At 34.1% G+C, this 26914-nt stretch overlaps 1 protein-coding gene across 1 annotated transcript in view; it reads left to right on the forward strand.

The window, feature by feature from the left end:
• Positions 1 to 26914, forward strand: part of LOC132699898 (runt-related transcription factor 3) — a 48764-nt gene that overhangs the window by 17929 nt on the left and 3921 nt on the right. The window contains exons 2-3 of the mRNA XM_060666874.1: positions 11247 to 11360; positions 23776 to 23880. Coding sequence (XP_060522857.1) covers positions 11247 to 11360; positions 23776 to 23880 — 219 coding nt within the window. The remainder of the gene's footprint in view (positions 1 to 11246; positions 11361 to 23775; positions 23881 to 26914) is intronic.

A 26914-nucleotide genomic window follows, 5' to 3' on the forward strand; every position in this document is an offset into this window, starting at 1 on the left:
GATCCCATCGACTTTTCGGTCTTCCTCTTTTTTTGTTGATGCGAACGCTTGTTAAGTGGCGTCGAGTCAGCGTCATACAAATGCGATTGGATATTTTGTAACTAATTAGAGCTTCTCTAGTTTACTGAGGCGTAAAGTGGTGTTGTTCACACTCAAATTAAGTCACTTCTTCAAATTCTAATGTGCTATTCGTCAATTTGTTGTCGAATAGGGGCGCTGATGACAGTAAACAAATGTGTCTGTTTAGTTTCCAGCTTTTGCTCACTCTATGTGCATAACCTACAATAAAGCATTAATTGTATCTGTTTTAACAACTTATGGTGTGTGTCGTTTATGGAAAAATGGCGCAAGAATAATGTGGGTATAATGTGGATGCGGTGTTTTGTAGAAGGGGTAGCATAATTAAATGTACAACATAAAATTTTAATTGGGTCAGAGACCGATAACTTAAATGATATTTTTTAAATGCTTCCTCAAACTGACAAAATTAAAAGCAGCAAAGTTGGTCTCTAGATAGGTTTAAGGAATAAAATTTTTACAACAAATCTATTATTAGGATAATTGTTATTTAATGTTTCTGCTGGACGTAGTTTGACATTTCTTCCGCCAGAGGTCTCATTGACTTGTATGAATATGAATATGAATCCAAATAAATTAAGCAATTAGAAAAAAATACTCCGAATAACTATTGAGATAAATATGTCCCTAAATTATCTATTTAATTTTTTAGAAGAAAGATATGTTTATCTTGTGAATTACGATGGGGTATTCGCTACAGCTCGTGACACTAATTGTAAATAGAAAAATTCGATTTTCTATAAAATATGTTCACATAAGGGGGAAAAACAAGTATTGATTTAAGAAATATGCATTATCTCCGGAATGCCTTATCGCAATTTTTTTACATGTATATCAGTTGCCCTGCTAGCTCGTTAGATAGCATTCGAAGATAATCTATTGAATTTTTAGTGGCATAAATTAGATTAAAACCCATGTAATTTTCTAAATTGTTGGAAAGCTCTCAAGCTGTCAAAGTTAAAACAATTTTTCATTTAGTTGCTTATGGCGAGCAACTTCGCACTTTTCCGGGATATTAACACATTGGGTTTGAGAGCAATGGGATGTTTTCGGAGATATTTATCACGGCTTGAAAGTTCACGTTTGTCAATTTCGACTTTTGTGTCAGCATAGCATAGTATGCAACACGTTTATTAAACTTTTTATTATTAAGCATTCGCTCCTCTCGTGCCAAATAAACTCTTGACTCAAATGCCCTTTACCACACTTATTACATAATATACTAATTCTTTATTATAAGACTTTTTCTCTTCCAATGAATTTTTTTTAAAAATGCGTTGCTATTGCTGATTTGCAAATATCACATCGATTTGAAAACCAAATTAAGAAGGCTCTAAAACCATTTGTTTGAACTTCCATGGTCTTTATTTTAAGTTATATCCTAACATTGCGATTGGAATTTGTGTGAAGCCTTTGTGGGTGCTCCTTGTTATCTGTAATTAGAGGTGTCGATAGCCTGTTTACTTCAATTGATGAAAAGCCTTCTTGCGGCGGGAGGATTGCTTATCTGGTTGGTTGCTTTTTTTCTTCATAGCTGATTGAACCTTATGAATGAGGTGCTTCTTGTGCCCATTGTTGATCAGATCTTTCTTGATGTATTTTTTGACAGTCTTGTGTTGTATGCTGCATAGTCTTTCACAACTGACCTAATTATGTGTCGGCTTTCTATATCTTTTTCTTGATGATGTCTTTGTTTGACTAGAACATCTAAAATAGACAGCTGTCTATTGACTTTTTGCTCAATTGTTAATTTTTGCAATTTTTGATATGCAACAGCAAAACGTTGAAGTCGTCTTCGTAGTGATTCCAGATGATGAAGGTATCTTCAAAGTACCTAAGTCGGTACTTGCGTTTTCCGTAGGCTATTTTGATAGCGTCTTCTTCAAATGTTGACGATGACTGGAGACAATTGTGCTCCCATTAACTTGTCAAAAGATTGTGTTATTTACTTGAAAATAAGAATTATGGACATAATATTCTTTGATGATTTAAAGAGCTTCCTTAACCGGTGAGGTTTCCACCTTCGTTATTATCTCCATAAAGTGCTGCGTATCCTAGACATACAAGAGGCTGCCATTGTGGAGTTGTATTGCCGGTTGAAGGTACTTTGGTAGATTGTAGTAGTAGCAAAGCATCTTTTACCGATAATACAAGTCGATGTCGTAGTTTTAAGGATTGTATCTTTATGCGTTTAGAAATAATTTAAAATAAATGCAATTTAAGTCCAAACAAATAGATTTAACTACTCTTCACCTTCATCCTTCAAACAAACATAAGATGTACAGGGTAGAAAAAATTATCATGTTGATTTAAACGATCTTTCAAGTTTGTGGTGTTTAATTAATTTCAGAATCAAAAATGATCTAGTTGTATTGCTGCGATTTTAATGCGATTGGCGATTTTATGCTGAGTAATTGTTATTACCACTATTAAAAATTATTTTAAGTACGTCACAACATAACCAAACACAACCGCAACGCAAATCATTAAATATTGAAACGGATTACAAATTCAAAAAATGATAATAGCATTACAGTTAAATATTAAAGGACGCATTAGTACGAGCAATCGAATTGCAATAAATTGAGCAGGTTATTATTATTTGCTTATAATTAGGTCTTTAAATATACGCAATTAAATATTTTTTGCGCGTTATGGAAAATGTTGCCGTTTTTCGCGCTCGCAGTTGTTGTTGCAAGTGCAGTGAAACACCCTTGCGGCGAATTCAACACGGATATCCTGGTAACCCTTTTGGGGGGGCTCTGACTGTTAATCGATACGATTTCGCATTGTGTAACCATCTATCCAGATCAACCTGTTATGTGGATTACTGTCGGGAGCATTTCAAGTCTGTTTTTGTTTTTTTAATTGTCCGTGTCTAGCACGAGAGGATATTTGAATGTGTGCACAGCGAAAATGAAAATAGTTCGAAAATTACTTGGTTTGTGAGTTTTGTAGATTTAATATTTGGAAAATTATTGATTATCAAAGATGAAACGTCATTAAGTTTGATTCTTTTTTTCGCTGTAATACTATTTAAAAATCTTTTTGAAATCCGGAAAACAACAGGGGTTCAACCTGAAGAACTGCTTTCAATTTTTCGACACATTTTCCCGCCAGTGGTGCATTTAAATTTCAGGGAAAACTTTTAACGTTGACGCTCAATTTCAATTTCTCTATTTTACCCGATTTTAAAATATTATTAAGAAGGAAAACAGTTTTTCATGTTTAGCACACTGTATTAATGAAGCATCACCACGGGTTTGATTTTTAGTCACCATTTGTGAATCACGCTCTCTCTATATATACCTCACCGCTGGTTTCTCATAAGTTTGTCGTGAGATATAACGTGATCTACGAAGAAAATGATTTTTTATCTTTAGCAGAAAACCAAAGCTGTCATTTTCTGTTGTTGAGTATGAAATGGAACTCACCAAATCGGCAAAATGGCAACACCGGACTACTAACAAACAAAATCCAGATTCCTAATTAACTATCTTCAAAACAAATGCTGTTCAGAAAATATTATGGCAAATTGGTGCTTTGTAGACGTCTCAAATTGAAGAGAATTTGTTTACACACGAGTTTTTTTTTCATTTTAGCTTCTAAGCAAGAAAATTAGCCCTATATTCCTGTAATAATAATGTTATAGGGATTTGATATCATATTGTCATATGTCCTTGATAATGTTTATGAAAATTCTTGAATTCAAAATCACTACATTGACAATTAAAGGGGGGGGGGGGGGGTAAAATGTATGGAAATCCAAACATCGTTCTTATCCAACAAATTGAAGATCAAATGACCAAAATTAACACAAAAAAAAATAACAAAAAAAAGTTATTGGTATATTGGTTTAGTAATTTTGTGTTTTACTGCAGTGGCGAATAAAAAACTGGTTATTGGCTATTGTTAAGCAAATTATCATCTGAAGTAAAATGAATTCGTGCAAAGTAATACATTTATATATACAACACATTTGGATTTGTATAGACTGCATAATAATCACTGCTTGCCCTTGTATTTATGGCTTGAAAATGCGAAGAAAAGATTTGTTTTCACTAAATAATTAAATAAAAAATAAACACAATTTTTAACAGAGTGTTTATTCCGCATTCCGTTACTTAAGGATGTGAATACCTTTAGTGATTTGGAATAAATATCAATATTTGGTAAATTTAGAAAAAAGGGGGGAAATTACTTTTTCATTTTAACTTTCTTGTAACAGATATGTTTGTAAAATCTTGTGCACTCCTTCGATCATTAGGGAGCATTTTTTGAAGTTAAACGTTAAACGTTTTTGTTTTTTTAATTTTAATGTAAGTAACGTCGTTACGTACGGAGTTTACACTAAATATTTTTGAAAAAGCAAATTGGGCGAAGTTTTTTTATAATTCAAATTATTTTTGGGAATTTCATTTTTAGAGCAAATTTGGCCCATTACCATGAATGGACACATTTTTTTTTCTATTGGACAATTAATTTTGAACTTCAATGTTATTTTTTCTTAAAACTTTAACATCCGTATATAAAAAATTAGGAGATTTATTACATATGTCCTGTTATCTTTAATAATAATAATAAACCCCCTCTATAACAAGATTTTACATCACTGTAGTATAACCTTATAAATTACCATTACCTCAGTGGTGTTGAAATATAAGAAAATTTAAATTAACTAATTTTTGTAAAGCGTTGTCCAGGTTCGGATATAAGGGCCCAAGGAAGTTTCGATGGCGCTTATATTCTAATCAGGTCAACAGTTCAATGATAAGCAACATTTGTCGAATCACATTTAATAGAGATGCGAAATGAATCTTTACGACAGCCAAGAAACGCGAAAAACCATTTTCCAAAAGAATGATGTCCGCGAAAATCTTACAGAACTTGTCAAACTAAAGTTATCTATCAATTAATTGTTAGTTGTTAAGAATATTCCTGGAAAAATTATTCCAGTAAGAAATTTTTTACATGATCTCTAGATTAGAGGAAAATTAAAAAAATGTATATGTTACGGCAAATCTTAACTAGTTTAGATAAAATGGTTTGTTTTTTTATGGTTTTTTAAAAAACTGAATTAGCTGTGAGTGTTAGTAGGTTTGTATGCCATCCAGCTAGTTTACAAACCATTACCACAAATAATACTTACCGCCAAATCACAAGAAAAATATACAAATTAATCAGTGTTTTTAGGCTGCTCACGAACTAGCCACCCACAGTGTTTGTATAAAGTTCGAAGTAAATATTTTTAGTAATCCACTATATATATATATATATATATATATATATATATATATATATATATATATATATATATATATATATATATATATATATATATATATATATATATATATATATATATATATATATATATATATATATATATATATATATATATATATATATATATATATATATATATATATATATATATATATATATATATATATATATATATATATATATATATTCTCACGTATTGATTCACGGATGGAAAAATGTGATGACACTATATTCCGGGATATCATCCGTTCGCTCGTTGAACTCCGACTGGAATCCTGCATCCGACTGGAATCCTGCAAATCTTGCATCCGACTGGAATCCTGCAGACGTTTCGCCAAAATCTCACTTGGCATCTTCAATGCTCGCGCAGTGTTCGAAGTGTTTTCGGAGCGCGAGCATTGAAGATGCCAAGTGAGATTTTGGCGAAACGTCTGCAGGATTCCAGTCGGATGCAAGATTTGCAGGATTCCAGTCGGATGCAGGATTCCAGTCGGAGTTCAACGAGCGAACGGATGATATCCCGGAATATAGTGTCATCATATATATATATATATATATATATATATATATATATATATATATATATATATATATATATATATATATATATATATATATATATTCATATGAATGAACATTTTGTTCTAGAGGTCGTCGACGTTCGACCAGCCCCAATTTGCACTCATAACCTTAAGCGGCTTCCCATGTTCCCGGCGCTTTCGCAATTCGAGATTAGCGAATGATTATTTCAAGCCAGCTTGATCCGGAATATCTACTGTTGTAAATTACCACTCACTGATCTCCTTCGCAGATCTTAATCTTTAGGTATCCATCAGGACCCTTCCTTGAGATCGAGACGAGGAATGATTAATGAGGTATTTGCCGAAAAATGATGAATGATGGATTAAGACCGGGAAATCTCTATCCGAAATACGCGGGCATATTTAATTTTACTCCTTTAGAACTTTCTCGAAGGTTGCGGTGAACGTTTGATTAAATGCTAACGGGTGCTCGATTGTTAACGTTGTAATGTAAAGGTCTCTCTTAAAACAAAATTTTCCTCTTGCGAAACGCTTTTCGGAAACGATTCCTAGCTATAAGTTGACAAATTTTTCAAGTGTATCTTAAAGTGGTAACGTTGTCCTTTTCCACAGTAATTCAATGTAAAATCATTTTTTATAAAATGGCGTCAATACGTCAGTACATGTTTCGAGCACTCAAGCACTCAATTGCTATCGCCTAAAATAGCATATTTGGGGGGTCGAGTGACCAATTAAGCAAACCATCTCGAGTTAGAAAAAACGGGGTTGAAGGCAAATAATTTTAAAGTTTGGTTAAAACTTTAAATGTTCAATATTTGGAGGAGATTTATTTACTTTTAAATTATATTAAGTTGCTCCTAAAAGAAGAAATACCGAGTCGTCGGCGCAAGTGGCTAGGGACATGGAAGAAGCAATCATAGGAACATGAAAAAAATTCACAGCGAATCTTAGAGGGATAGAATAAGTTAATTATAGAATAGAATAATTAAAATGCGAGGAGCAGATGGTATCCGTAAGTGATGAAACTTAAGGAGGAGTTTCTTTCTCTTTAGCTTACTACTCCACTTTGAGACATCAACTACTTTGGGAGCAGTAATAACACTGTGAATTATTATAAGAAAATGGGACTTTGTAGATGGATGGACAATTGTCATTTCCATGACGCGGTTCTAGTATTATCTGACATCTGACACTAGGGTTGTCTCAGATTTTGACCTAGTTAGGCTATACACAGACTTGATGCTCAATCTGATGCGACAAACCGAATCTTATTGATGGACATACCACCGTCAGGGTGTCATTCATTATTAAACTCATCAATTGGACACTATTTGCAGACGACGCCACAATTACCTGCGTTAGTTCGTCTCTAGACGAATTGAACAGAAGTAGAAGTTGCCGATGAGCGGGCGGGAGTTGTGAAGTCATAGTGTTTCGTCTCTTAAAAAAAAAGCTGTCCGAATTCTTCTTGGTTTGGAATAGAGAGAATCTTGTAGAACACATTCTCACAGTTTTGATATTACGACCTTACCATCTACTTTCCTATACAATAGCCTTTTCGGATTAATAATAATAATAAATAATAATAATGTTCTGTCTGATACTCATTCGTAATGCACGCCAGTTAATGGTTTTCCGATACCGTCTTAGTAAATCAGTTTGTACAACATAAAATGCCTTGGTAAAAAAATCATCTAAAAGAGCTTTCAAGTTTCTACTGGCAAAAGGTTTTTACAGTTCTGACAAATAGCAAAATTTCAACTTTTAAACCTGTATAACTTGTCTAATTTTACAAATTTGTTTCGTGTTTTATACCTTTATTCATATATTGAGTTTATATATATGTTTATTTTGTTTTGACTCCCTATACGTATGTTTTGTATACTGTGGTTAAATAAACCTCAACCTAAACTTAAATCTATACATGTACCCAGTACACCAGTATTTCTAGGCATAGTAACGGTAAAAAACTTTAACCCTGACCTTCCGACAGTCATCAAACAGGAAGAGCAACCAAATTTTAGAGAAACCCGACTGTTGAATCTGTTAGCGAATTTCGCTTCTTTTTTAGATCGTTGTATCTAATTTCCATGATTTTGATGGCGGGATTCAGAAATATCTGGTTTGTTTCATTTGATGTTCCAATTGTATTTCTAAAAGGGCAAAGAAAATAAACTCGTAGACTTATAAAAACTCAATTTCCTTATGACTCAAGTATTAAACCTAAATATTCGGGGTTTATAAAATGTCTTAAATTTAAAATATCCGAAGAGAAAAAAAAAAGAAAGAATTATTAACAGGTCATTGAAAAAAGCCAGAACCACTTAGATTCAGAGAAATAGAAAGATCTCTGGACCGGATATTACCTTCAATTTCTTAAAAATTAAAAATCGAAATCCCCGATGACATACTTGACATCTGTACCTGACGGTAGATTAAACCGGTTCGATTTACTCAGTGGGACCCTCTGAAATGTTTATACTGCTATAAGCAAACTAGGGCTGACAATGTGCCAATCAGATTTTATGATAGCTATTTATCGCTAGTGCTTAGCACATCTCTTATAGACGGCATATATCCTTGCGCTTGAAAATACGAAATTATTGAGAAAATTGTTTACAACTGACTTAATAACTTTTTACACAAATTTGATATTCTTTTTTCATAAATTTTCTAGAGAAACAACATCGGTTGATTTAATACAAAACTTATATGATAAAAAGGACAGAAATGATTTTCAGAATTAAAAAGTTATGAGGACTTTTCTAAAACGAGAATCAGATTGCGTTTTTATATTTGAAATTTTCTCAAAAATGGAGAATGGAACATCTCATTTTTCGATATACATATTCATTTATGAGGTTATTCACGTTATAAAGAGTGGCAAAAATATACAATTTATCAAAGAGTTTTACTTTTAGGATATGAAAAATCCTATTATGGGTACTTTATAAAATTATTTTAGTACTACAAAGGTTTGTTCCAAAATGGAACCAATCGTATCCAATTACAACAATTACAAATATATAGTAGTATTATTGCGAAATGTTATCAAACTGGTGTCCAAAATAAATTATCTGGCATTTCCAAAATTCCCTAGGAAACCTAGAAAACCCTTTCCCTAAACAAAACAAAAAATACGAATTAAAAATAAATAAGAAATCTAATCTGATTTAGAAGATTTTGTTGTTAACGAAAGATACAATAACCCAATTAATAGCTTTTCCCAGACCAAAAGTCCAGATCACATACCCATCGACAACGATTCTGACGTTACTGTTCATAGTAATACCCAGACATGAAATACTTTCCTATCTCCTAATAATCGATTATGAAGAGCAATTCAAACACACTTATTCGAGACCGGTTAAGAAAAATCACCATATCGAAATTATTCTACCATTAAAAAAAGCTATTATCGATCATAGACTCTATTAAACGTTTTCGTTCTTAGCTAGACTGTCAAAAGTTTGTCGTCGAGACGGACCATATCCTACTAGTATGGCTATCAAAGTTAAAAGAACCCAATTCTGGCCTTATTTGTTGTGGGCTTTAACTCGAAGAATTCAATTTCGCTATCAAATACAAAAAAGGAAAAGAAAACTAGTGAACTGTATTTCAAATTTTGTAATTTATTTTTTTTTGGACGATTTGTAGAGAGCAGTTACTAAATCGAAATAAAAAGTTGTGAGGGACTTACCGATGCCGCTATGGTAACGATCTTAGTCCATCGTAAAATCGATCACGCGTGAATTCATACACGCGGAGGTTGTCTGGTGAGGCATTTGGTTAGGCAACGAGCCGTGGGTCACCGCGAAGGTTGACCGCAGCCTCAGCCAGCGGCATTTCGAGAAGTCGACTACTAACTTGCTTTATGGGGTTTAGATGGTCAAGTGAAGGGAGGCGTCGTCCATTAAAATCAAAGAGTGTTGACTATGCTTTGCGTTAGTTTTGGTTAGTTAGTTATATAATATTATGTAATATTTTCTGGACCCGCATTTAGACTCTTTAAATTGGGAGCAACAAAATAACGCGAAGTATTTTTTTTTATTTTTGATTTTTTTTGGTTATTTTGGCATTCAGAAAAACATCTTTTTCTCCACAATCATTCATCCGATCGGAAAAATTTTACAACCGTAATAGGTGGCGTTATAACTTATGTTTCACGCATTTTTTCGATTATATACAAGGTGTTTTAGTTCTAGAGACTAAATTATTAACCGTAAATCAAAATTCGTACAAAAAATAGCTAATCCGTTCAAACAGTGTTATAAGGCGTATCAAGGGCCACAATTTTTGTATTTACGGCTTTCCTCAATCACATACGCTGTTCGAGATATTTGAAAAAATCCAAATGAAAATCATTATTTCTCGCCCTTAGACGCGATGACGTCATTTACTATTACCACGTACTGCATGGTTTCAGAAAACAAGACTTAGTAGTTTCTTGAAAACTATTTACACCATTGAAAAAGTTCGGATATCGGGAAACTAAGGAGATCCAGAGCTTTAGCCTCTATTCTTGGAACTATATACAGGGTACGTCGTTTCTGGGAAAAAAATTCTAATAGATCCTACAAATTTCTGCTTTTGTGGGTGAATTATTGGTGATAAATAAAAACTTGTGATAATTTGATATAATTTGATATAAACAGTATCGTAAACTGTGTCGAGAGGGAGTTTGAGGTTTCGTCTATAATACAGTGGATGCGAGATATTTGAAAAAATATAATTTTAAATTGCAATTACCAGTACAAATTTTAGTATTTACCGAAGTTTGCCGTAACTTTGAAATTCGACGAGATGTGAAGGACACATTATACAAGGGTGTATTCACAATCAAATTACATCGATTCTGCAAAGTTCCATAGTGGTCCGCAGGGACACGATATAAAAACAATGCGTCCCTCTAGGACAAGAATCCGCGAAGCGCCTTCTTTTTAAAATAAAAAGCTGATTCGCGGTATTTGCGACGAACTTGCCCCGCCCAGCGACGATCTTTCGAAAGCAATGTTGTTGTAACTCCTCTAGCAATGTTCACTATATATCCTTTTTTCTCTTCATTTCATCAAATTTTCCACCCGATATCTGTAAAACCTTTTCATTGTATTACTATAAGATTTAAGGGCACGACAATAAGCTGCAACCTTTCTTTCATTATTTTTTATTGACTTCTTTAATATAAAATTACTACAAATTGTTGCTTCTTTCAGCTGGACGACATGAGTGAAAACTTCCACAATTCCAGTGTTTCTGTGGAAACACATGTGAGAAAAATTTTTCGTGACAGAAGTTCCATGAGGTTTTTTTCTGCTCTAAGCGTGTACTTTGTTGTTTCAGGAAAAAGTTTCACTTTAACGATAATGGTATCCACCAGCCCGCCACAAGTAGCGACGTATAACAAAGCCATCAAAGTGACCGTGGACGGACCCAGGGAACCGAGGTCCAAGACAAGTGAGTAAGATCATTGTTCGCGAAAGTTTCCTGTGAAAACACTCGCGGCGGCGGCGACACGTCTTTCCTAAAATAGCTTAAGTCCAAACGATCCTTCTGGTTCCGTCAAACGATGGCGGCACAATTCTTTGACATTGATACTTAAAAGTGGAGCCGCCCGCATGTCGAGCTCTAATAAAACTCATTTTATTGCGTATACAATTCCGGTTCCCAAACGGTTAAGTGTATGGTCTGTTATTTTTAATAAACAATGTTAAACGTGTAGAGGTTGTGTGTCAAATTATAATCTATGCGATATGGCGACCCCCCAAGTGTTCGTAGGGTAATTGTTTGGTTTCTTGTTGTTAAAATAAACCCAACTTTACAATTACCGTGGCGAAGCGGTATTCCATTTTCTGTATAAAAGATAATGTAAGAATTCGTTCATATTTTTATTAAATATTACCAAATATTAAAAAAAAAAAATTAAGTCAAAATCATTATGTTTGAAGGGCATGGGGTAAAATAATACGCTGGAGATGTTCATATTATAGAAATATTTCATTTCTCTTTCTTATAAGAAGAACGCACTCGGAAGGTTTTAACGCAACTAACTATCGACTCTATTTATAAGGTGTTTTTTTTCGATGTATAGAACTTTAAGTTGGCATTACTCTTCAAGATGGCGACTGATTTAACAGCTGTCAAGTGATTGAATAGACTCACGCCTGAAGAACGCTTGCAAATAGTGCAATTTTATTTCGAAAATAATGATTCTGTGCGGAATACGTATCGCGCACTACGTCCACTTTATCGTCGACAAAATCGTCCATCAGAGCAGTTAATTCGATTAACCATGGAACGTTTTCGCATCACGTTTACTCTTATTGATAACTCGCGTCCCCAGAGACGCCGTACGGTGCGTACAGAAGAAGCTATTGCTGCTGTAGAGCGTAGCATTGAGGAAGACCCGAATGAGTCATCCGCCATAGAGCACAGGAATTGGATCTGCGTCGATCCACTGGAAGATTTTGGGGAAGGATCTTGGTTTACGTGCTTACAAAATCCAACTCGTGCCAGAACTGAAGCCAAACGATCAACAAGTAAGGCATAGATTCGTCGAATGGGCCCAAAACGAGATCGCCGTTGTTCCCGATTTTCATAAGCGAATTTTGTTTAGCGATGAAGCGCACTTCTGGTCTACGTCAACAAACAAAACTACCGCATTTGGAGCGAAGCTAATCCTCAAGTGTATGTCAAAACACCGTCATATCCAGAAAAACTGACTGTTTGGTGCGCTTTATAGGCTGGTGGAATCATTGGTCCGTACTTCTTCAAAAACGATGATGGCCAGAACGTTACAGTCAATGGTGATCGGTATAGAGCTATGACTACTAACTCTTTCATTTCTGAATTGAATAACCATGATGTCCAGGAGATGTAGTTTCAACAAGACGGCGCAATATGTCACACAGCTCGTGCCACAATCGATTTATTGAAAGACACGTTTGGTGACCGCCTAATTTCACGTTTTGGACCTGTGAATTGGCCTCCAAGATCTTGTGATTTAACACCGCTAGACTACTTTCTGTGGGGCTATGTAAAGTCATTCGTCTATGCGGATAAGCCACAAACGCTTGACCATTTGGAAGACAACATTCGCCGTGTTATTGTCGATATACGGCCACAAATGTTGGAAAATGTCATCGAAAATTGGACGTCCAGATTGGACTACATCCGCGCCAGCCGTGGCGGTCATATGCCAGAAATCATATTTAAAATGTAATGCCACAAGATTATCTTTCGGATAAATAAAATTCATGTCAATCGAATAATCCGTCGTTGTTTTATTGCAACTTAAAGTTCTATACATAAAAAAAGCACCCCTTACAATCATATTTGAAAACGCGTTTAAATCAAAGCATAACCTTACACAGAAATTTCATTTATAACGTCACGAGATCATTTCGTCATTTTGTCAAAAAGTTTTGAAAAATTATTATTGGATTTCAAATATTTCATATTTCCAAAAAAAATCTTCGATTTTCTAACTTTATGCATTATTAGCTCCCAATAAGCAGAATAAGAATAAAATGGCCTTTATTTTTAACTTGGCGAAGGCAAAACAAAACTTCTTCTTCTTTCTTCTATAGTAGGCCTATGGTCTGTTCCTTCATCGGTCGCCTCTCAACCTGGATTGAGATCGTTGTTCCATCTTTTTCTCGGTCGTCCCACGCTCTGTCTTCCGTCTGGTAATTTGTCTCTAACGATTTTTACTAGTCTGCCATCTTGCATACGGTTAATATGGTCATTCCACTGTCTTTTTCTTTGGAGCACCCAGTCGTTCACGTTGTCCACTCCGCACGATTGCCTGATGTTTTCGTTTCTTTCTCTGTCTAGCAGTGTTTTTCCTGAGATACGGCGGAGAATCTTCATTTCCGTAGTCTCCAGAAGTCGTCTAGTTTTTGCGGTATCTGATCTTGTTTCTGCCGTGTATGTCATGATCGGTCTGATCGTTGTTTTGTAGACTCGTACTTTTGTATGTTTTTTCAGATGTTTGTTTCGCCAAATTACATCGTTTAAGCAGCCTGCCACTTTATTGGCTTTTGCTACCTGTTGCCTCACTTCGTTCTCCACATTTCCATAACTGGTAATGTCAATACTCAGATATTTAAACTCCATGTCTTGTTGAATTACTTGCCCGTCCACTTCCAGTTTACATCTGAGCGGCTCTTTTGATGTGGTCATACATTTCGTTTTTTGGGCTGAGATAGTCATGTTAAATTGCTTGCCCGTGCGGTTGAAGATAAATAAAACTTGACGAATAAAAATTAAATGAGTTACAAATATTTCATTAATAATGATTAAGTGTCGTAATAATCAACAATCAACAATAATATTTAGTTACAGTTACAAAATACAAAACATACTAAACCTAGAATCAAATAGCAGTATTTACATTATATTATTTTGTATTTACAAGATGACAATATTAATAGCATAGCATCAGTGGGCAATATACAAAAGATAGAATTAACCCACTAATTATCACGAAAGCCCAGAGTTCAGTTCATCGATTAGACGATCTTTAAATTTATTTTTGAAGGTTTCACATGTAAAGCTTAATTTACGTAAATGTTTTGGTTAGTTTTGTTAAATTTGTTTCCTTGGTCTAATTTTATATATAGCCATAAAACGCAATGACAACGGAGAACCTTAGCCAACCCAATGCCTATTTTGAAGAAGTTCTGAAGGAGATTGAGAATGGAAGAGATGTGATTATTCACATGGATTCCTTTCAAATTTGTAACAGAAAAATTATTTAGAAATTTATATAAAACCATACACTTGAACAGCCATTAAAAATATAGTTATGTGAGTCTTTGATCCGGCCATATTGTAATTACGCTGTTATTGTCTATGGCTCAGTCCAAAGGTAGGTTACAGATATTTTAAAACTCATGCGCATGTCTTATTTTTGCATTTAATATAAAAAATCATGTATCCTGTGGCATCACAAAAAGGTTTTTTTTAAGCGCGTTTTATAGGAGATTATCAGATCTTTTTGTTCAGCTCTCATCTTGCTAGTAAATATTAGTTTATCTTGGAACAGATACAACAATTTAATGTAGTAGTGGCGCTACTTATTGGGTCACCATTCCTCCTAGTAATTCTGTTGAAAATGATGTTAAATCCATGCAGGTTTTTTTTTTGATCAGTTGACTCCGAAAATTATAACAAAGAAATCTTAAAATCCCTTTGTGTAGTAAAATTTTTCCTTTTTTTTTGCTAGCTACAGAGCAATGTCAAAGGTATTTCCAAATTACGCTTCTAGCCGATATCCGCGAGTTAAATTTTCCATTTAAACTCGCAGAGGTCAGCACGCGAATGCATAAATACTACTTGAAGGGAACAGGAGAGATCCCATCGAAAATGAATCGGAATTCGCCGAACGATATATGCGTACAGATGGCACAGTACTAATTTAGAAAAGAGAAATGGGGTACATCCAACTGACATATGCTGTAATAATCTCAAATTGATGTAAATGGAGAATGCTTGGCAGAATAGTTCGATGGGATTTTGAAATAGACGCGGGGTGAGCTAGTTTTAATTAATTAATCAACCAATTCAAATTCATTAATTCGATTCTGGAGAGATCCTCTCGCAAATTTAGGGAAATTCCGCTCGATGAATATTCACTTCCGGGAACTTCAGTTTCCCGAATTAAGACTTGTTTCTGTTCTTCTTTTGTTCCGCTAAATCCCTCGTGGTATCCTAACCTCAAAGATAGATTTTGTACGATTTTTTTGCGGTGTTGTGTCAATAATATTACTCAAAAGTTGAAATATGAATAATAAGGGTGGGGGCGTTAAAATATTTGAAAAACTGTATTTTTAGTGGTAAGCTTGATAACGATTTAAATTTAAAAAACGTGCGTGGGGTTTCGTTTTGTCGAAGCTACGCTTCTTTGACTAAGTTTTTGAACCTGTTTATTGGGAGTTGTTTTTTCTCGGCCGTAAGTATATTAAAATAATGAATGCAGTAGTAATTTGAACCTAGCCTACTCGCATTAAGAAGAATGAAATCAGGTCTTAGGTTGTCCCTATTTCGTGTTTTGTAGGGGTGAACTTTATTCACATTCCGGTAATCGTAAACTAGACACATAAGTGGCAGTGTCAGAATTTTAAGCTCCGAAAATTTAGATCTAACATTCTGTTTGTATTTGAGGTTTGTGATTATTCTAATTACGCTACGTTGTAGGCCAAAAACTATCAGACCATAAAACAAATGGGAGCCAATTAGAGTATGATATGCTGTCAATAATATGTTACAATCTACAGGCTACTAGACTACGTATTAGAAAAATATTTTTGAGATTTTTTGAGCCACTTGGTCTGTGTGATGACACCAATTTAGTTTGGAGTCTAAATTGAATTCCCAAGAATTTTGCACTAATTTACTTCGTAGATGTGCTTTTGAGAGAAGATTGTAGAAACTGTTTTCTCTTAGTTAAGGGTTAAGCTATTTTTTTGTAAACCAGTCCTTAGCTCTTGTTAATTTAGAGTTAGCTTCAGTAAAGTGCTTCAGTAAGATTTTTTATTTATTAAGAAAAATCTTTACTTTTTTCGAGATTAAGCTCAAGCTTTTTGTACTGAATAAATGACTTATGTAACCAAGTGACTAATCGAGAAAAACGTACTCTACATCGATTCGATTCGCATTTTATGTAAAAAGTGCAGATGTCTAGATGTGATTGAATGGAAAATTACTAGCGAGTCTCAATTTACATGTGCGTCAATTGTCAGTGACTAGAAACATTGTGTTTTTTTTCTCAGACCAAGGATAAAGTCCTATTAGCTATTGATTCATAACCAGACATTTCTACCGTGAGGTAAATCCAGTAGTTATTTTCTATTATTTGATTTCTTCCACTTAAATTCAATACATGTTACTTGTTTTCTTAGTGAGCTGCTGAGTTAAGCAAAGTCTGCATTGTGAATTAATCCATTTCCATTTCCCCGTACATGCAGTAGATCATGTTTTTCAAGTAATCTGTAATCTTTTGTTTTTACCTCTGTTGAGATTTATGAAGACTCATAAATTGTATTATTTGTAAATGGTCGTTTAACATGTGTGTCTTTTACACATTTTGCTATTTATAAGTGTTGCTGTTATTTTCATGCTTTTTTTGATTTATTGATACTTCTGAATTATATAGACCACATAGGTCTATGATATACTTTTTAGGACCGTTTGAAGGTAGTTGGTTAAAAACTCTCGACGAAGCAACTGCATTGTTCCGTTGATCTGCATTAATTTTACCGTATTATATTTTTCACTAAGTTTATTTTGATAAACTGCATTAAGGTTTTTTTAACTGTGTTGAATCCTTTTATTCTAAACAATGACAACTTTAACAACCTCTTTTTCCTTTTGAGACATTCTGGAGGTAAAGGCTCGTTATTCATCTTTTCTTAATATTTATGATTGTTGTATGGCTAAGTTGTGTTACATTTGAAGCTCGTTCAATTACATTATCAATTTGCGGAAGGTTCATTTTTTAGTTGAATATTTTTCCATTAGCTGTGATTGCTGATTATATCTCCGCGGTATCTTGCAAAATTTTATAGTTACAACAATGCCAAATTTGACGAATATATCCTGAAAGACACAACCAAAACAGGCATTGACTTATAAATAAAAAAATATTTGTCATTGTCAGTTGATATGGATCAAACAAAAATAATCAAAAATGACGTAATTCCAGAAAAGCTCTTTTTAACTTCAAGAATTTCCTACGTGCGAGGGATAGTTTATTGTAATATTTTACCGATAATGCTTCGGTCAGGAATAGGGCCGTTATCAATTTCTGCATTGAAGGAAAAGTCCTACTGGTTCAAAACAAGAATTGCTGTGCCCTTTCATAGCAAGCCAGTGTAATTGCGAAGTGTAAAAGTGAACAAAAATTTTACTTGAGTCTGTATTTCGTTTTATTTGTGGATGCGCAGAATTTTCGCTGATTAGATATTGTTCCGGTAACATTTTTAACACGCAGCTAAATTCGAGATAGGCAACATAAAATACGAGGCGTGTTCAAAAAGTAATGTTACTTTTGTATGCGGGCTACGTACATTCGATCTTCGATATATTTTTTGTTATGTTGGGATACATGTCCCTAACATATGTTCACAGATTCAGTCAATTGTTTTTATTTTGTGAGACAGAAGCGTTAAACGTGCCTTGTGTGCTCAGCAATTTTCTGCTGTCAAGAAAAAATGTAACAAGAAATTTATATAAAATAAAAATGGAATACAGTGCTGCAAAACACTTGAAATGTTGACAATGGTATATGCTGAATCTTCATTAAGCAAATGTAAATGATACAAGCTATTCCAAAATGGCCCAGAAGACGCCGATGACGATCCAGCAAATCCTGTTGAAAAATCTTCCAATCACTATTAGAGAAGTACCTAAATTAGCCAAGAGCGGAAAAAACATGTCAAGTTCGATCAAATGTCAAGGTTTTGCTTAATGTTTTCTTTGATTATGGTGGCGTAGTACATTAAGAGTTCTTACCAAGTACGGTACTAAGAAAAGAGCCGGAATTATGGGAAAACAATTTATGGACTTTGCATCACGATAATGCACCCGCTCACTCATCGTTGCTTGTGTCTAACTTTTTGGTCAAAAACAAAACCACAACCTCAGCCACCATATTCACCGAATATGGCGACTTTTTCCAGTTCCAAAAACTCAAGAAATCCATGAAATGCAGGAGGTTTGAAACGATTGAGGCGGTAAAGAAAAAAATTTGTCCCTCTAGATGCGTTCGCTCTATTTAGATGTAATATGTCGCCTAAGACAATGTCGACAATACAGCAAAATGCTAGTTAATACTTAAAAAAATGAGCTCTCGCGAAACATGGCGATCATCCATCAGCCATCACAAGTATCAATTTAATACTTATTCTTCAATAACACTTTGCCTGGAATCCCTATATTTGCTTTTATGAAATTATAATCGCATGGTCGCTCTACGAAAGCCTCCTAACCCGCTCGTATAATGTAAGCGAAACTGCTACGAGAGAACTACGCAACCTTTTAAGGTTAAGTGTTACTAATATTGCAGCAAGTTTCGAGCAATTGCGAACAAACTGCCGGCACGGAGCTCAGAGAAAGTTGTTATCCGGCGTACATCTCGTGCGGTTTCTTAATGCCTTACTCGAAAGACGAAACTTATGATTTACGTCTTAAGAAAGGTTCAAACTTACGCTTCTCGACACGCGGCTTGTTACTGAACCGGTTTGGCATTAGACCGATTATATATATACAGACCAGAAAAAAGGCGGAGAATTTGGACTCAATAATAATTTAGAAACATTCATTTCAAAAATATTCAAAAAAAATGTAGATGTTACTTATTATGAAGCTTCTGGATTCCTCCTGCGTCGGTTTTTGTTAAGTCGAACTTTCTAACGTTTCTCCAATCATCCTGTTAGTTTCTTCACAGCTTGACCGAAACTGGCTCGTATTTTACTCTGTAACTGCTTATATATTGTTTGAGGGGGGCGGAGCTAAATGAGGGGCATAAACACCGTCTCGAATGACTGATTCCCATATTGGTGACAGGTAGAGACCTGAGTCGCGGTTAAGATTGTTGCGTTGCTTGTGTATTTCTACAGACTCTTGTATTTTTTGTTGCTAGAAGAATTGATTACATGCATGAATTTTAGTTTTATCGAATAAAATTTTATGTCCGGTTTCGTGATTGTGTTCGGCAACTGCTGATGACTTAATTTATTTTACTTAGTCGTAGAGCTCTTTCATGTTCTTTGAGCCTAGTGGATATTTTTCGTCCAGTCTCTCCAATGTATTCCTTGCTGCATATGCATGGAATGCTGTAAACTCCTGGCATCTCAAATGGTATTTTGTCTTTGACGGATCGAAAATGTTGAGAGATTTTTGGATAAATGGTAAATTTGGTAATATTGGTGACAAGTAGAGACCTGATTGTTAGGTTGGTTATAGATTTCTATAAACTCTCGGATTTTTCGTTGGTTAGTTTCCACGTAGAATCTCTCTGATTAATATATGTTTTATAAAAGATGATAGATTACAGTTTACGAGAGTTGGCTTTTAGCTGTGCGCCTTCTTTATCTGTCTAAGTTGTCTAGGTTCGTCTACTTGATTAGTTGTTTTACGAAAGACCGGGGTCGAAAGTATTGTCGTTTTTAACAATATCAATGTAATTTCTCTAATGAAATTTCCATAGGCTAGTTGGGAGTACTTACACATCTTCTGGAATCCTTCTGCGTCGATTGCTGACCTCATGGTTCTAAATCCCTCCGAGAACTTCTAAACCATATTTAAACATACGTTTTCCCATTAAATTCTTCTTTTCTTAGATATTTTTATTAATAAAAAACCAGACCTAACATTCAGTTTACAGAAAAGCTACGCCACAGTAGTCCTTCATTACATTCAAATTTTCTCTGACCACATAGTTTGAGGCACTAGCAGTTTACAGCATTCCATGCATATGCAGCAAAGAATACATTGGAGAAACAGAACGAAAAATATCAACTTAAGAAAAAGGAAATAACTTTAGGACTATCTTTATGCCCTGCCAGAGGTTAAACATCTTTAGGTCACTAGCAGGCGGTAAGAAATTGCAGGGTCTGAGGCATGAAAAAAAATCGTTAATGAATAAGTATAATGTAATGTAATATAATAATATGTGTAATATATTTAATGTAATAATTGTGAAACAACAGAAAGTTTGATTACTGCAGGAATTATTTGCATGTATAACAGCTACATATCCGATTAAGAAGTAGGTCATACAATCTTTGAAAAGTTCTTAGCTTGCGACCTAGGAGTCCTATCTATCAAACGCGTTAAACAATTTCGGACAAATGGCGTTAACCCGATAGCATGGATTATATGATTGAAAACTCTATAGCACACTTTGAATACTATATTTTTCCAGATTCTCTTTTCCTTTTGCTCCTTCTGGTTACTGCTAAAGGAGGTCAACTAAATGTGATTTAGCTGTTTGGAGCATATCTTTCCGTGTCAGATTATAAGGTGTAAGGTGTAAATTGCTGTCATTTTTGTGTCATGGAAAGCTTCGTGTTTCTATAAAAACTTTATAGAGCTTTTTTTATACAGAATTTACTGACAAAATTTCCAGTAGGAACGAGAGTTTTCTTTTAATAGCCTCCAATTTGGCCAACCATGTTTGGAGAGCGAGTATTTCTCATATAATCAAATTCAGATTTGATTTAATTAACAGCCATTCCGATTTGAATAATGAGTATTTACCGCAAAAATGGCCAAGTTGCGGCATTCAAAAAAAGCGGTCGTTGTGTAATATGCTTTTGATGGGCTACCCTATAGATGTTTCCCCTCTTGTACGTTTTTCTCTTTTATACGCTGCACGCGCAAAGTTCCAAATAAAACGTCAATTGCAGCCAATGTAACGCAATTTTCAATAAACAAATTTAAAATTACGATTCCTGCAATAATGAAGCATGTAAAATAATTACTGCATAGGGGACGACGAAAACAGTTTAACAGGAAATTTAATTGTTTCCTGCGAGTATATATTAATTAACGTCTGTAGCAGTTGCCATCAGCAGGAGCCGACATGGCAGGACGACAGGATAGAGTATGGGGTTCCTGCAGCGGGCAGCGGGACTATTTCTTCGACAGCTGGACATTTTCCAGATGACACGTATTAAATTAGGGTGGGAAAGTCTGCACTTGCCAAGCGGACGAAGCCGGGAAAGTGCTTTGGAAGTGATTTTTTTTAGTCGCACGGTGTCTGATAAAAATTAAAGACTTTTTTCGCAGAAGGCGGTGATAGTATATGTTGGAGACTTACACGTGATAAAATAAGGATCTTGCAATTAAAAAAAATGGTTTGTTGAAATTGTAATAATCGTAGAAATTCATAAATTGGGTTGTGATAAATCGGTGTATCTATATCTATCTATTTTATTGAAAAATATTTGTGTGGAAATTATATTAAAGAAAGATAAAAATAACCCTGTTAGCTAACTTAGTTAAACAGAAATAATCATTACCTTATTAAAGATACTAACTAACTAACTAACTACTAATATTCATTAGATATTAATTTTACTAGTAAGACCGCAATACTCTGATCACCTTGTTTGTTACTCCCAAACTGAAGATAAAAGATTATACAGGGTGATTTACGGTGGATGGTGGTGGATTATTGTGAACAAGAGCTACTACTGTTCTGAAACTTTTATTAGTTACTTGAGCAAGGCCGATCAATCCATCTGATATCTTTCTGGACATTCGAGGTTGCCGCTTTTACTAAAAAGTAGCATATGCTCTGATATTTTTATTGGAACGTCCTGTATATTATTGCGTTTTCCGTATGCTGTATTTTTTGTTGAAAATATAGTTTGAGTTAAATATTTATTACAGCCCTATTTGAATTCGTAGAGAGCTAGTATAGTTTACGAAGGTTTCGCGAAATATTTTTATGTTGACAAATTTGCTCAGTAATGCCCGGGGGACATTCTATCATCTATTCTGAAAGATAATTAAAAATCCTTTCTCATATGGATTATCATTTGTAAGGATGTAAATTAGAATACATTTTTTTAAACGTTACGAATGCTTTTGCTATTATTTGACTACGTTGATCGTGAAAAATAAAGAAATTCATCAAAACTTTGCTTAACACATTTACGACCTCGCACACACTCGGAAACTCGCACAGTATAGGTACTTACAACATCTCATAAAGTTTTCAAAGCGTTCAATCCAATCAATATACTTTTAATTCAAAATCCTTAATATTTAGGTACAGGAATATGACATATCACATGAAGATGAAATTTCCAATTGTAGGATGGGATTGGCCGTACCAAATCATGGAAAATCTGTTCTGAAAACTAAATCAATTATAATTGTCTGAATAATCTGTCGCAGTCATCATTTGTTGCATTCTTCTTGTTAGCGGTTGTAAATCCAAAAGCATGATTTTCCAGTTTGTAGATTATTGGATTTGCATAAATAATATTTGAAGTCAAATTGCTCAAGTCTTGCGTCATATTGGAATTCTCAAAAAAAATATGTTAGTTAGAAAGTATAGTATTTCTATCAGGCTTTGCATGATATTACATGTATTACATAGATTACATAAATCTATAGAATACCGGATGGGATCAAGATGCTTACGATGCTGCTAGTTAGGCTAGAAACGACTAGGGTTCGCTGGTATACTCAAAACAGGGTTAATTTCTTTAAATGTTGATTTTCCTTTTTCTTCTAGAGCTTCTATAAGTTACGTTGTATCATTAGCTCTATCGAATGTCAGTGAAACTCGATTTCAGGCCCAATCAGCAACGAGCAAAGGAGCAAATACTATCTAGAAAGTTTTGCTTAGTATTGCCTTACTTTTTTCTAACAAATTTAACAAATGTATAGTTAAAACATACAAGTTTTATAGAGAATACCTTAATCCCATACTTTGCTGATAATATAACATATAATTTGGAAAACGCTTCGTATGTAGTTAACATAAACATAACAACTACGTATTTAGAACAGACACCACATTGAACGTGACAAAGATCGCTACTTCCCAATTTATTGTGTAGAATATATTTTTTTCAATTGCTGCCGTGCGTGTTAATATTCCCCATTTAAATTGCCATTAACAAAACATTCCAACGTTACACTAAAACGCTAAAATAACTTAACTTCAGCAATTTAGAAATACTTATTTCTCGATAGTTTTGAACATTGGAATTCCTATGCCATCTCTAGTAGTTGACACGTTCTCCTAAAGGCCTACAACGTAGACGATTGTTTTAGTTATCGTCATTACATTAACAGCAAAGCTAGAGTAGAGCAGTAATTAAGTCTTACATAGTATTTTCCGTTTTAGGACAGCAACAACAGTTCCATTTCGCCTTCGGACAGCGACCCTTCCCGTTTGCAACGTCCGATCCTCTGTCGGGATTCCGGATGCCTCCCATTGGGAATTGCAATAGTAAGTGAATTTTGTTTATGTTTTTTTGCAGGTGAAAAATTTTATAATAGTTTAAAGTTTGTGCGTGGTGTGCGGGGTTACCTTAGAGTTATGTATTGGAGTCACTACTGTGCTTACTTTATGTGCTGCATCTGTGTTGGGTTTAAAGTAGTGAGGATAATGTGTTAGTTTAAATAGGTGGGGAGGAAAGGGCATTGAATAATGCTTTAAGCTTAATCTCTACTTATTTTAACGATATTATAATGAACTCAATGTAAATATCGATCAAACAAAATTTGTAATATTTCAACAAAAAAATAGCTGATTCAAAATTTATGCATTAAAATTAATAACCAAAAAATGCAATGTAGGTTCTAATTGTTAATAAATTTAACTAGCCCGGGTATATTGAATATATATTTTTTAAAATAATACCAATGATTCCACTAACATACATATGTAGAGATACCTCATTAATTAAAATGAAATATAGTGACTATTATGCCTTTTCTTTCTCACATTTCAGATTTCATTGTGCGGAGCACGTGGTAAAACTAATTTTGACACTGCTCAAGTGCTTCGGAATAGAATTTTGAATCTGTTATTTAATTATGTTAGGTTAGCAAACACGAACGGATTGTACGTTGAAATTAATATTCATAGATATTCATATGATTATATTGCAGTTTGGACGTTTTAAATTAATTTACAAAATATTTACAATATTTGCAAAAATAAAGCTCAAAAATCTAATGTAACCATCGTGGTTGTTAACTATGTATGTTATTACTCCACTAGATCTCTAAATAATATTTATTAAACAAATGCAAGAACAAATTTTGAACTTAATAACGCCTTAGATATAAAGACATATATAGGCTCTAGAAATACTACGGAATATTAAAAATCTTAGATTGTTTTTAAGCAAATTACATTTTATATTTCTATTCTTATAAATAAGTGAATCTCTGTGAGAAATAATAGCAAGTATGCTCGGGTTTAGGGCTATCAAGCACTGTTTGGCGAAAAACAAAAGAAAAACAGCTTGAATAAAATAAAAATATTTCGGCTTCACTGTTTTCAAAATCACAAAGTAATATTTAATCTTTTTCATATTTCAAAATGCGATAAACATTTTTTTTTAATATAGAAAAAGAAAGTGCAGTAGAGCGTGCAAAAACTAAATAATGTTGCGTTCAAAATAATGTTACAAAAATGGCTTCGCAACTCGTTAATAACCGAAAAAGGGAACGTAATCGAAAAATTAGAAAACATGCGAAAAAATTCCTATTTATTCATTGCTTTAACAAATTAGGCCTGAGCGGAAATATTATTACTTTTGCTGCTCTCCTATATAGCCGAGTTGGTTTGTTACAAAGAACACGCTAATAAACGTTAATAAATCTACATTACTAAATGTTTCTGGTAAGGTGTGTCGATGTCAAGTAATAGGCCAGTCAAAAAATGTAAATCGGCTTTTTTTTATGGAAACCACATATCGAAATGATGAAGAGGAAGCTCGTAATGGTCCCTACAAAATATAAACATGCAGCTCAGGTCATGGTCGTTAAATGACTTGCGGATAATATACATTGAACTAGTAAATTCGGTGTTCACTGATGGTATTGGTTAGATCCTTTTATTAAATTGCAAAGAGGTTTCTGTAGGAATGCTGCTAAATAACTTTTGAAATATTTGAAATCTATAGAATATTAGTTAAAAAGGGAGAATTGCAACTTACCTTACCCGGTATAATAAATAATATAGAGCGACCATCTCATATTTTGACTCTAAAGTTTTTTAACTCCCTAATTTCAGATATAAATAATCATATACTTTTCAAATCCATTAGATATGCCCGGTTCAATTTTTGTTCGGTTTACCTTAGCCCAGGTTCTTGTTATAGCTTGAATTCAGCTGAATATTTACTTATCTCAATGAATAGTTCCGTAGTCCATCTCTTATATGTAGTTCATTCAAATCTGCAATCTTAATTTAGTATGTTTACATCCAACAGGATTACTACTTTTAAGAGCTATAGTTAACAATACAAAATTTTGTCTCTGGTATTTTAGATGCAACTTTGACTTTGACAAAAAATATGAGGGTTCAAATTTGTAAAGTCGCTACGCCACTGAAAACGCTTTCAACCGGCCGTTTTTATAAAACCTATCAAACCTGCGTTTTGTCCACGTGTTATTGAATCCATTCCCTGCCGCAAAAACGAATTAATTGCTTTTTACTTTGCTTTTCAGACCGTTTGTTTTGTTAGCGGTATTCAAATACACACAAATTGTTGTCCAAACGCCGAGACCATCTCGGAACGGAAACGGAAATATATATCACAAAGCAATTTATGTGCGTTGTTTTATCAAACTCATTAACTTGTTAATTAGCGGTATACGTCCCGAAAAAAGCAGTTTTCATTTTTAATTTCGGGATAATTGGCTTTTGGTTATGAGTCTTTTTGTCGAGGTTTTTTCCGGGAATTGATGGAATCGCTCTCTCGTGTTACGTGTGTGACGAACCGATCGAACGGGTTTTAACGAGCACTCGCAATCCCTGTACCTGTATGTAGGTATACACTGATTTTTTTCCTATTTCGGTATAAAAATGTCATGATTTCGGATGCTATAGTACTTTTACGATTATTTTATAACGGTGTCATCGTCATGCGTGCGTCCTCGTTTCGGTAGACTTAGGTTTGTTGAAACTTCAACTAACCACAAAGAGGCTTATCGAGGTGGTTTCTCCCCCTTAGCAGAAATATTTCATAGGCTATCATGTATGACCTTTATTCAAATTAAATCCTGATGTCGTTTACGTTTAAGTTTAATTTACTTTTTTTTTTAAGTTCGAACACATTGACAACGATGTAATAAGAACGATCACACATTATCAATAAAAATGACTTTCTTCAACTTGTAGAGGTGGAGATGGTGTTTCTAAAAGTATTATGAATTTTTTTCCATGATCTGTTTATACAATTTGCAGCATCTGGAAGTGTTCTCTTGTACAACTTTGGTGTAAAAAGTTTTTGTCTACCACCTTTAAT

The sequence above is a fragment of the Cylas formicarius genome, unplaced genomic scaffold (assembly GCF_029955315.1).
Source record: "Cylas formicarius isolate icCylForm1 unplaced genomic scaffold, icCylForm1.1 PGA_scaffold_3__17_contigs__length_32017465, whole genome shotgun sequence".
NCBI lineage: Eukaryota > Metazoa > Arthropoda > Insecta > Coleoptera > Brentidae > Cylas > Cylas formicarius.